The sequence below is a fragment of the Gekko japonicus genome, unplaced genomic scaffold (genome assembly GCF_001447785.1).
Source record: "Gekko japonicus isolate JY-2015 unplaced genomic scaffold, Gekko_japonicus_V1.1 scaffold978, whole genome shotgun sequence".
Classification (NCBI taxonomy): domain Eukaryota; kingdom Metazoa; phylum Chordata; class Lepidosauria; order Squamata; family Gekkonidae; genus Gekko; species Gekko japonicus.
Genome location: NW_015161980.1, coordinates 489,133 through 501,208, shown reverse-complemented (window position 1 = coordinate 501,208; position 12,076 = coordinate 489,133). Strand labels below are relative to the sequence as shown.

General features: G+C 42.7%; 1 protein-coding gene across 2 annotated transcripts in view; it reads left to right on the top strand.

The window, feature by feature from the left end:
• CCBL2 (cysteine conjugate-beta lyase 2) overlaps window positions 1–11,034 on the top strand; it is a 52,720-nt gene extending 41,686 nt beyond the window's left edge. For both annotated transcript variants that reach the window (XM_015429777.1, XM_015429778.1), the window contains exons 12-13: window positions 6,201–6,287; window positions 10,420–11,034. In XM_015429777.1, the coding sequence (XP_015285263.1) occupies window positions 6,201–6,287; window positions 10,420–10,476 (144 nt within the window). In that variant the 3' untranslated portion in view covers window positions 10,477–11,034. The remainder of the gene's footprint in view (window positions 1–6,200; window positions 6,288–10,419) is intronic.
• The last annotated feature ends 1,042 nt before the right edge of the window (window positions 11,035–12,076 follow it).

Here is a 12,076-nt window from a genome sequence, read left to right as displayed (position 1 = left end):
CCCTCAATGGTAGCATGGATGAAAGATATGGGCTATACGATAGATATTGACGACTGGACCAAAATATAGAAGTCTATGAGATATCTCAGTTCAGCAGCATATAAAGAAAATTTATATATGATGTTTCATAGGTGGTATTGGTCACCAGATAAAATTGGAAAATTTGCACCTCAAACTTCAAAAAACTGCTGGAAATGTAAGAATAATATAGGAACGTTTTTTCACATGTGGTGGAAATGTTGTAGGATGCAACAGTTTTGGAAAAGTATAAAACAGATTATATTAGAAATGATGAATATTAATGTGGATTTGGTACCAGAAATATACTTGTTAAATATAATTCCAGACAACCTAGATAGAGAAGACAGATATCTATTAACATATATTTTAACTTCATCAACAATTATGGTAGCCCGATGTTGGAAATCAGATAAATTACCCTCTAGACTAGATATAGTTAAGAAACTGCTGGAGATAGCCGAATTGGATAAACTGACTATGTTATTACGTGGTAAAGATGAGACAATATTCCAAAAAAGGTGGATAAGAGTATATAATTGGTGGGGGGAAAACATTGTATTTAAGACAAAAAAAAATTGACAATAATTATATAAAAGTGCTTACTGGCTGTTTAACAAAACTGAATAAATAAAGTATTAAAAAAAGAAAAAAGAAAATACCTTCTGAAAGCTGGGGGATTTCTGGGGAGATTTGTGGGCCTAGTGTAGATAGAGGGGGACGGAGAAATGGCTTCCTTGTGATAGCATCATTACTGACACTTGGAAGCTGGAAAGCTGGGGCTCTCAGCTGGAGCCAGAACCAGACATGGCTGAGGGGTGCATTCTCTTTGATATGGTATATGACTGTCTTAGTGACCTCTGGGTCCATTTACATGAACTCTGGATTAGATACATCACTACTTGAAAAGCATTTTACACTGTTTGATATGATGGTGGGACAAATTCCTGGTCACGCCTAGCTCTACATGAAGCAATGAAGGATTGACATGCAGTGTGCTTCCAGCTTGATTCATGTTCCAGACAGTACCCAGTATGTGTATGCAGTAGGCTTGCCAAACCCCCGCTGGGGATGGGGGAACCCCTGATTTCAATACCCCCTCCCCCGCTTTCTAAAAATTGGGCCCCGGGGGAAAAAAATGGTGGCCGGAAAGTGACGCTCTGGAATTTAAGTCCTCCAAGTCTCTATGGTTCTAAAAACCATAGAGAGAACGGCTAGAGCGCCACTTTCCAGTTCCCCCTGGTCACCAGGACATCTGGTACTTTCATTTTTGTCCTTGTGGCGTGGCCGCCGGCAGTCTCTTACTCTGACTGAGCTCTCCTGTTGCAGCAGTTCCTGAGCCCGTCCCCCCCCCCCACTGTGAGAAGAGAGATGTAAGGGGACCCTTAAGGTTTTGGGTGGCTGGGTGGGGGATGGGCAGGGCCGGATCCAGCCTTGAACACTAGGCAAGACGGGGCAGAGAAACCCAGCTTGGTCCGACTCTGGGCTTCTTGGCTGGCTTTGGAAGGCAGCGGGATGGTGTGTGTGTGTGTGTGGCCCTGTGCCCCCCTGAATTGTTTGGTTATCTTAATACGGTCTCAGGCAGGTTCCTGGAAACACCGCATGATTTTTTCCCCTCTAAATGAACTGCAGTCTTGCTGCATTCGATGCGCGTCCATGTTTAAGGCGCTACATGACTTGGCCACTCCACCATCCCTTTCCCCAGCTGCTTCTCAGGGAGCGCATTTCAGTCCCTTTCCCCATTTATTTCTCACAGGTCTGGGGGGGGGGGAGTGATTGCTCAAGGCTTTAGTGCACGAAGGATACTCCGCTTTATTTATTTCACCAGGGAGGGGGGGTAGCGCAGGAGCACGCACATGTGAGAGGCTAGAAGGAGCCCCATTCTGGTCCCGGTGCAGCTGCCTTCTGGCTGGCTTCCAACCCCCCCCCCCCGGAAAAGTAAAAAAAAGACAGCTTCCCTTGCGCTTTCCTGAAAAAAGCCAAAGCGCATGAGATCCATGCAGCAAAACCCCTCTCCGGAGCAGGTCTGCCAGTGGGTGGGTGGAGAGAGAAGGTGTGTGGATAGAGAGAGTGCAAACTCTCCCACCGGTTTACTGGGGTGGGTGGGGAGTGCTTGCGTGATTGCTCGAGGCTTTAGAGCACAGAGGAGAAGCCGCTTTATTTTTTTCGCCGGGGAGAGGTGGGGGGAGGAGAGCACAAGAACACGCATTTGCAAGAGGCTGGAAGGAGCTCCATTCTGGTTCCGCGCAGCTGCCTTGTCAATAAAAATGATGGAGGCTGTTGGAGCGGAGGTCTCCTGCTCTGGCAGGACATTTGGGCACATCATCACCAGCCCGCGACCAAGTATCAGACGGGGCAAGAATGGCGTGACTTGGGGAGGGGAACCGAGCCAGCCACGGCTCCGAGTCCCCGGAGAGGGAGAGGTTGGGGGGGGCTGAGGATCCCTTTCATTGGTCAGCAGAGAGGCTACTGAATATGTGCAAGGGGGGCCCTGCAAACGATTTATTTTAGTTTTACTCACTGACTTCATGTATTATTATGAATGGTCACTGTCAAAGATTTGATGGGTAGATGGTTGTTTCTTCAAGGTATATTGAGTGCTATTTGTCGCCCCCAAACAAAGTTTGAGTCCAGCGGGCACCTTGAAGACCAACAAAGTAGCTTGAAATGCCCAAGAAAAAGAGATTACCACTTTTGCTTCCGTTTTGCTGGGACGAGGCAACTTTTTTTCACCTATCTTGGGTAGATATGTGACCTGCAAACAAGCAAATTGTGCAGATGCAGATTTTCCCTCTTTGCTATGAGTGAGATGAACAGAACTTCTCCAGCTGAATTGCTATATAACAGCTCTTAAAAATCCAGGAGCCCTAACAGAGAAGAAAAGAACCCTACTTAGAGAAGGGTCAGGTTTTCCCCTTGGGCATGGGATGTGAAATAACTTCTCAGTTGTCCTGAGTCATTTGTTCCTTTATTCAAGGGGCAGACAGTAGCCCCATTTAAACGTTTTTTGCACTCTCCTTGGGGTTGGGGGTGTTTTCTTTGCTGCCAGACAAGTTGCTGTTCACTGTGAGGCTCTGTGGCAAGTGTTTTCTTACTTGAACATCCATTCTGTTATAGAAAAATGAGCTGAGGCAGTGTATGTATTTCATAGCTTCTGCTGTTCTCTGACTGAGGCTCTCCAGTTACTCTAAACCTCCTCATAATTTTTGTGGTAAGCTGTGTCCCCCTTTCTAGGAAGGATCTACCTCTATTCTTTCCCTCCATTCCTTCCTTCTTTCTTTGTTTCTGCGCAGATCTGCGCATCCCCCCCCCATAGCTAGCAATCCAAGAGTCCAGTGGCACCTTTAAGACCAATATTTATTCAGGTACAAGCTCTCCCTTTTCTGTGAGGGCAGATCTGTGATCACACTTCTGGTAAAATGGGGTGTGGCCTAATATGCTAATGAGCTGTGTTGTCAGGTGTATGACCTAATATGCTAATGAGTTTCTGCTGTTGGGTGTGGCCTATTTTTGGCCACTGTGTGACACAAGAGTGTTGGACTGGAGGGGCCATTGGCCTGATCCAACACTGGCTTCTCTTATGCTCTTATGTTTGGGGGAGAGCCTGGAAAGTGACATCACAGGAAGAGGTGGGGTTTGGGTGCAGTGTACTGGAAGTGACATCATCTGAAGGGGAAGTGACATCACTTGCCATTTGACCTGGAAGTGACATCACAGGAAGTGACATCACAGGAAGTGACATCACAAAAGTCTCCTGGCTCCACCCCCAAAGTCCTCAGATATTTCCGAATTTGGATTTGGCAACCCTAGTATGCAGCAACCCCCCCTACCTGGATCTTATTTATTTATTTATCAATCAAATTTATATTCCACTCCCTCTCCCCCCAAAGGGACTCAGACCAATAAAAACAATACAAAGATACGATAAATAATCTTTAAAATATAAAACGGTTAAAAACCTATTCCCATTAAAATTGACCCATTATCAAGCAGGATAGGATGCATGGATGGTGAAGACACAGCTGAAGTATACCAGCTGCCTGGTGGATCAAAATCACCGAAAGGCCACCTGAAAAAGTGCAGCCTTGCATGCCCTGTGGACCCTAGGGCAGTCCCACAAGGCACACACCTCTTTGGGCAGCTGGTTCCACAGGATGGGGGCCACTACAAGACACTACAGTGAGGTGCATTCATGCAAGAATTTCTAACATATGGCACAGTCTTATTTAAGGTCTTGGCAGGAAATTAAGGTCTTATCCAGACTTTTAACTGTACACAAAATATAGTTATTACCAAGTTTGTTGAAAAAAGAAAAGTTCTTAAAAACTAAAAAAAACCACACCCAAAACTAAAGAGTAGGAATAAATGGACAGTTCTTGCAATGGAAGGAAATAAGCGGTGGGGTCCCACAAGGATCAGTATTGGGGCCACTACTATTTAATTTGTTCATAAATGATCTGGAACTAGGGGTGAGTAGTGCAGTGGCCAAATTTGCAGATGACACAAAATTATTTAGGACGGTGAAAATTGAGGCTGACTTTGGAGAGCTCCAAAAATCCTAACTATAAATACACATTGATGGGGTCCGAACTAGCGGAGACTGACCAAGAGAGAGACCTTGGAGTCGTAGTAGGTAACTCACTGAAAATCCCGAGACAGTGTGCGACTGCAATAAAAAAAGCCAACGCTATGTTGGGGATTATTAGGAAGGGAATTGAAAACAAATCAGCCAGTATCATAATGCCCCTGTATAAATCGATGGTGTGACCTCATTTGGAATACTGTGTGCAGTTCTGGTCACCTCACCTCAGAATGAATATTACAGCATTGGAAAAAGTGCAGAAAAGGGCAACTAGAATGATGAAAGGGTTGGAACACTTTGTTTATGAAGAAAAGTTAAAGCGCTTGGGGCTCTTTAGCTTGGAGAAACAACGACTGAGAGGTGACATGATCGAGGTTTATAAGATTATGCATGGGATAGAGCAAGTAGAGAAAGAGGTACTTTTCTCCCTTTCTCACAATACAAGAACTCGTGGGCACTCTATGAAATTGCTGAGCAGACAGGTTAGAATGGATAAAAGGAAGTATTTCTTCACCCAAAGCGTGATTAATACATGGAATTCATTGCCACAGGAGGTGGCGGCGGCTACAAGCATGGATGGCTTCAAGAGGGAATTGGATAAACATATGGAACAGAGGTCCATCAGTGGCTATTAGACACAAGGTATAGATAGGAACTCTCAGTCTGGGGCAAGTGATGCTCTGTATTCTTGGTGCTTGGTGGGGTCAACAGTGGGAGGGCTTCTAGTGTCCTGGCCCCACTGATGGACCTCCTGATGGCACCTGGTATTTTTGGCCACTGTGTGACAGAGTGTTGGACTGGATGGGCCATTGGCCTGATCCAACATTGGCTTCTTTTATGTTCTTAAGAGGATCTCTTCAAATTGGGTGAGTGGTTGTCAGTGTGGCAAAGGAAGTTCAGTGTTGGTAGGTGTAAGGTTATGCACATTGGGACAAAAATCCCAACTTCAAGTATAGACTAATGGGGTCTGAACTTGCTGAGAGGGAAAAAGATCTTGGGGTCATAGTGGATAGCTCAATTAAAGTATCAGCCCAGAGTGCTGCCTCAATGAAAAAGGCAAACTTTATGTTAGCGATTATTAGGAAAGTGATTGAAAATGAAATGGCCAATATTATAATGCTCCTGTATAGATCTATGGTGTGGCCACATGTGGAATACTGTATACATTGCAGAGCTGGAAGTAGTACACAAGAGGGCAACCAAGATGATTAGAGGGTTGGAGCATCTTCCCTATGAGGAAAGGCTGAGGAATCTGGGACTTTTCAGTGTAGAAAAGAGAAAACTAAGGGAGGGACATGATAGAGATTTGTAAAATTGTGCCTGGGATGGAGAGAGTTGACAAAGTGAACTTTTTTCTTTCTCCCAAAATACTAGAACTCAAGGGCATCTAATGAAGCTGATGGACAGTAGATTCAAGATGGACAAAAGGAAATACTTCTTTACACAGCAAATGATTAAAATATGTTCTTAAACTTTCAGTGCAATCATATGCAGTTACTCCAGTCTCAGCCTGTTGAAATCCATGGACTCTTTATGGGTTAACCCAGTATAGGATTGCACTGTTTGTGAAAAAAACAACAACTGTATTTTGTCATTTCAGAAGCTGGCAGCTATACCTCTCTCTTCATTTTGTGGCCCAGAGACTCAACAGAAGTTCGAGAAGTACATCCGGTTTTGCTTCATCAAAGTAAGTTTACAAGCTGTGCTTATAAAATGCTTAGCATACTATAATACAGTTTGTTTCTATAGTTCTTAAACGAAACAGTTTCATATTAAATTCTCATTCTCTCTCAGATAGCGAAACAACATTTTACATTATTACTAAATGCTCAGTAATTGTCACAGTCATCCTGAAAGATAAACCACATTATCCCCATTTTGCAAATTTCGAGTAGGGTTGCCAACAGCCAGTAGAAAAATGTCCTGCCACTTTAATAGAAGCTTAATGTGTGGAAATTGGCAGCTGAAGCTTTTCATGGTGTGGGGGTAAATAACTTCCCTTAGTAAATAACTTCCCTTTAAGCCACTATTAAAGGAACAGAACATGTCCCCCCCCCAACAGAAACTGGCAGTTCTAAATGCAGAAGTGTGAAGATAGTAGCTTGACTAAGAAAGCAACCTTAAGCAGATCTGCTCAAAAGTCTATCAGTGTTATTCAGTAGAGCTCTCTCCCAGGAAAATGTTCTTAGGATTACAGTCTAAGGACCAAAGTAGACATGTAGGTTTGCTGTTGTCTTGTGCCTCCCAGCATAAGTCAAGCAGGAGGGAGAACTGGCAAAATACCGGAATGTTTGCTTCGGATGCAGTCTGCTCTTTGAGAAATTACTGCATAAACGTGATGTCTGTTATAAGACTTGGCAGTACAAATGTAAGGAAAGAGCTGAAATTCACACTTATCTAGATGCTACAGAGATCACCCCATGGACATGAGTATCTACATAGATATATTCAGGGATTTGCTTCCTGTAGTGACATGCCTCAAGAAATCTAATATGTTTGTTCAGTTGGTGGTTCCTAGTATTTGTAATGTCTGTGCGGTGCTTGCAGGGCTAGCTAGCTTTGTCAGGCATGTTTTCTTTCTTCCAAGCAATTTTCCCACTTCCTACTGTCACTCCCTAATCTTTTGTCCCAGTTGGCTTTCCTCTTCTTGCACAGTGCAGCCATTCTGCTTGCCCTGAGCTGCATAGAACTCCTTGGGCAGGTTGAAATAGAATTGCATACTACTGGCTGGTGAACAGCTCAGAACAGTGAGCTGCATTAAAACCTGCATCAGGCCATGGTCACACAGTCCTTTTAATCGGGTTTCATCGCTGTTTCCTCTCGCATTTAAAATTGCTGATCAGACGCCCACATCCATCTCTTGCACCGAAGTGGGCTCACTCGCAGTTCCCTAGCGAGTTTTCCTACATCTGAAAAATCAAGTACTTTCCAGATATTTGCACTTTGAATCTGTGATTTTGCTGATCTGGACAGCCATCTCTCGCAATGATTGTGATTAGGTCATCTGAACGTCCTTCTTGCAATATTCCCCCCAAGCTTCCGTTGTGCGCATGAGCAATCCCACATTGAATAAATTCAATGCATAAATGTTCAAGTGTACATATAGATTCCAGTGCTCAGTTGTAGGTTACCGGTTAATTTTGTTTGCTGTTTGGGGGGGGGGGGGTACCTGCAAAAAAAAGGGAGTACAGCGAGTCCCAGTGGGAGCAGTGATTCGGCCATGTGTATATGTGCATGCGCAAAGCCAATAAAAAAAAAAAAAAAAGCCCAGAGCCTCGTTACACGATGCAAGCAGTTTGGGGAGGGAATGTGTGATCATCCAAACCCGAAGAAAAAATATTCTCGATCAAATCTATAGCGGGAACAAATCGGGATAAGCTTGCTGTGTGACCTCGGCCTCAGAGTTGTTGCTGCTTGCTGCAGGAAGGGTATGGGAGTTAGAGTATGGACGAAATGGAGGCCAGCACAGAACTGCCTGCCTCTCTTTAGGACTAGGCCTTGCTCTGAATACTTCTAGGCAAATTTAAAGAATCAGGGCTCATTTGGGCTGCCTATTCTACAAATGTGTAATCCAGGTAATTCTCACTAAAAGGGCTTTCTGGTCTAATTATAAGGTTGATCAGTTAATTGCCAGTGCAGTGTCAAAGCATAAATTAGCCAGGCATTTTAATTGACAGGAAGAGTTAATATTGTGTGGTGCCTTGAGTGCCTTCAGGCAGGGAGATTACTCATTACTTGTATAAACTAGCAAGATGTTTGTCACATGATAGGATGGCTTCTCTATTGCAAGGACTTCTGAAGGAATGCAGCACATCTATGAGAACCCTGAAAATAGAGACACACTGTGTCCTCTATGAGTGGTCTCAGAGGGTTGCAAAGGTGGGCATTTTTCAGGGCACCAAATCAGCAAAGGGACACTTGTTTGCTTTTGCATGGGACAGCTATGATGGGGTAATACCTCTATGGAAATGCGCAAATACCCAAGTACCTATAAATTAAAATTGGTCTCAAGACTGTCATGAGAAGAGACCAGATGAGACCCTTTCCATGAAATGGCAAATCTCATAGAAACAAGCTTCACACTAATTGTCCCTTTCTAATGCATTTCCAGTTGTGTCTTTCTGAAGATGCATATGTAAGGAACACTCTGTCCTGGTAGTGAATCTGATCCTTCCCCATTTGCTTTCAGCAATTAACAAAATACTTTGAAGGACTAGCTCCAAAGCTAATTTCCCCCAGTGGCTAGTCCCAAATCACTACATTCCAGCTGCAGGCCTGATCAAAAGCTCCAAAAGTCTGACTCCAAAGCATTCAGTTCCAAGGGAAAGAAGTTTGTTCTGTGAGGAGTGTGCATGCATGTTGGGCATGTGGATTCTTAGCATCTTAGTTTTCCAAGTCTTAAAAACAAAACTTCCATCAGTGCAGACCCAGAGTACATGTTAGAATTGTATTAATTTTTTTCTAAATTGTATTTATTGATTATTTAGAATTGAAAATATCGTTTCTAATTTAAGTGTTTTAAACTCATGTAGTTATGGCAGCTCTGGCCAGCACTAATCAGTTAATGTTACTGGCCTGAAAAAGAGTGGATATTGAAAAAAATTCATACATTAAAGAGAGCTAGTTTGGTGTAGTGGTTAGGAGCGTGGACTCTAATCTGGGAGAATTGAGTTTGATTCCTCACTCTTCCGCATGCAGCTGCTGGGTGACCACAGTTCTCTGAACTGTTCTCTTCAAGAGCAGTCCTCTAAAGAGCTCTCTCAGCCACACCTACTGCACAGGGTGTCTGTTGCGGGAAGAGGAAGGGAAGGAGATTGTAAGCCGCTCTGAGACTCCGAGTGAAGGGCAGGGTATAAATCCAATCTCCTCTTCTTCTTAAAGAAAGCTCGAATTATAATCCTGAACCTAGGTTACAAGCCTACAACATCCTAAGCGCAATCTCTCTGAAGGTGAAGCTTCTTTTGAAGTTTAACAGCAAAACAGTTTGTGGTAAATCTTAGAGGAAGTGATCTTAGCCAGAACTTGCTAGATCATGTCTTAAAATGGGGTAATCGGACTTCCCTAGGTAAGCCAGTACATGATACCCAACTAGATTGGAGGCAGCATGAGAGAATTAAGGGGATCTACTCTGCTACAAAATTCCTGTCAGTGATAGCCAGCTGACTCATGGTCAGAGTAGAGGACAGATTTTGCCGTTATTCTCAAGAGCAGTCCCAAATGCAGTGCTCAACTTTTCTGGCAACTATTCATTATGGGAGAGCAAAGAATACACTCAGGAATATCCCTGAATTTGGATCAACTTCCTCCCTGCTGGTGATGACACCAGCGACTGGTTAAAAATCAAAGGGTTCTCCCTGTATAGCCCATCAGCATTTCTGTCTTCATCCCACTAGAATGGCCTTCCACCACCTCTTGGAAGAGGTGAAAAGTTCCTATGGAACTACTGTAGGAGCCTCTTTTGTTTCCAGCAGGCAGTGGCAGGAGTGGAAAAGGTGAGCAACACGACATGGTGTGGAAGTGGCCATATTGAAGCAGATACCATCTTTATCTATTGCCAGCTGTTTCCTCTGGTACCATTTCAGTCTCTGAGACGTACTAGGGAACAATCCTGAACAGGTCTTCTTGCAAGTAAATATCATGTTGTTCCATGGGGCTTGTTCTCAGAAAAGTTTTCTTAGGATTATAGTGATATACTGGTTGTAGACAGGTAGCAGGGATCCACCGCATCCAAGCAGTGTATATACAGTGGTTTTTGCAGTGTTTTCCCATAACTGAATCTTGATTTTATAACAACTCATGATGGTGTTGTGTATTGGTAGGAAGACAGCACATTGGATGCAGCAGAAAAGATCCTGAAGAACTGGAAGAAACGTTAACTCAGAAGTTTTTACAGATGTCTGTACATAATTTTACACTTAACATCAGACTTAAAGTTATGTTTTTCATGAACCTTCTTAAAATTGCACTATGCTGCCATCTGCTGGATATTCAATAAAAATGTTTGCTTTTTATATTCTCCAAATTAAAGTATTTCCCCCCCAAAAAAGATCCATTGGAATAATTATGCTTTATTTTAGATTTTTAACAGGCCTTTTGTAAAATATATGCACACTGCATCCCTTAGAGCCCTGTACAATGAATGCCTTTGCACATGCAATTATGTGTTTTCTATACAGCTGTTGTTTGAACAGCTGCTCTTCTGCATGCCCAGCAGAAGCAGTCTGTGTATGAGTGCTTTGATTGACAGGGTCCTTGCTGTACTAGATTGTGCCAGGAAAGCCCATGGCCTACTGGTAAGGAGAAGGCAGCTGCACAGCACTCAGGGGCTGGGTCAGGGCAATCTTGCCCCAGTGTACGTTTTCAAAAGTTTTTACTACCATAGTCAGTTTTCGTCTACTTTTACTCCACAGTTAGTTTGAATCTGAACTCCAGCTGCCGAGAAACAATAAGAGAAATTGATTTCACAGGATTCTTTTTATTAGATTGTCTTCTATTGAGATTGGAGAGTCTGGTAGGTTGAAAATAAACTTGATATAATTTGAAACTAATCAGCTGACATTGTCTACTTTTTAAAACTTTGTAAAATGATTGTAGGGAAGTGCACAACTCCAGAAAAGGCTACATGCCAAAAAAAGTTTTTAAAAAACTCGTTTATCATGTTTGAACATTGTTTTTGGAGAGGTGGGCTCAGAGCATCCCACAGAGTAGTTTTGCATCAGAGAAATGCATTCTGAACAAATTTATACAACTCTTTTATTAAAACATAAATGGCAGGATATATTTGAGCAGTAGACTACATTTAATGGAGTTGCATGACTTATCACTCCGGTATATTCATTTACATAACCATATTGCAATTGCAGTGACAATCGGGCTGAGAGAAATGTCTTCTGTTGCCAGGTATGGATACAAAATGCGGCCTTCTAATTGGTTGAGTAAAATGATAGTGCTATCTCAAAGGAAAGACATGTTAATGAATTAGAACACCAAATGTAGTTTTAATACAGTAATCAACAAAAGAGTGTAATTGGAATGAATGAGAAATTAAATATATTCACACTGACAAAATCACTAGAGTTGTCATATCATGCAGTCTTGTTTTATGGAAAATGACTATGAAAGAGAAATCAGATAGTGCTTTAAATTATGGGCTAACATGCCACTTTCCCCTAGGAAGTAAATAAGGTTATTTGTAGTATCATCCTTCGTTGCATCTTTTGAAGTCCATTGAAGTCAATGGATTTTGAAAGCTGTAACTTTACTTAGGCTTCTGCTTTTACTTGCTTTTGCAGCTAAGCAAGTAGGATATAAACTGGACCACTTGATATGATTTTTCCCTCTCACATCTTATCACTGGATTTTAGAATAATGATAATTGAGAATCTACTCTATATTGTCACTTGTCTGCAAACCTGTTTGACAAATCACTAAAAATGAAGTTGCCAAAAATCTTAAGATTGCTTGTACTTGTTAATG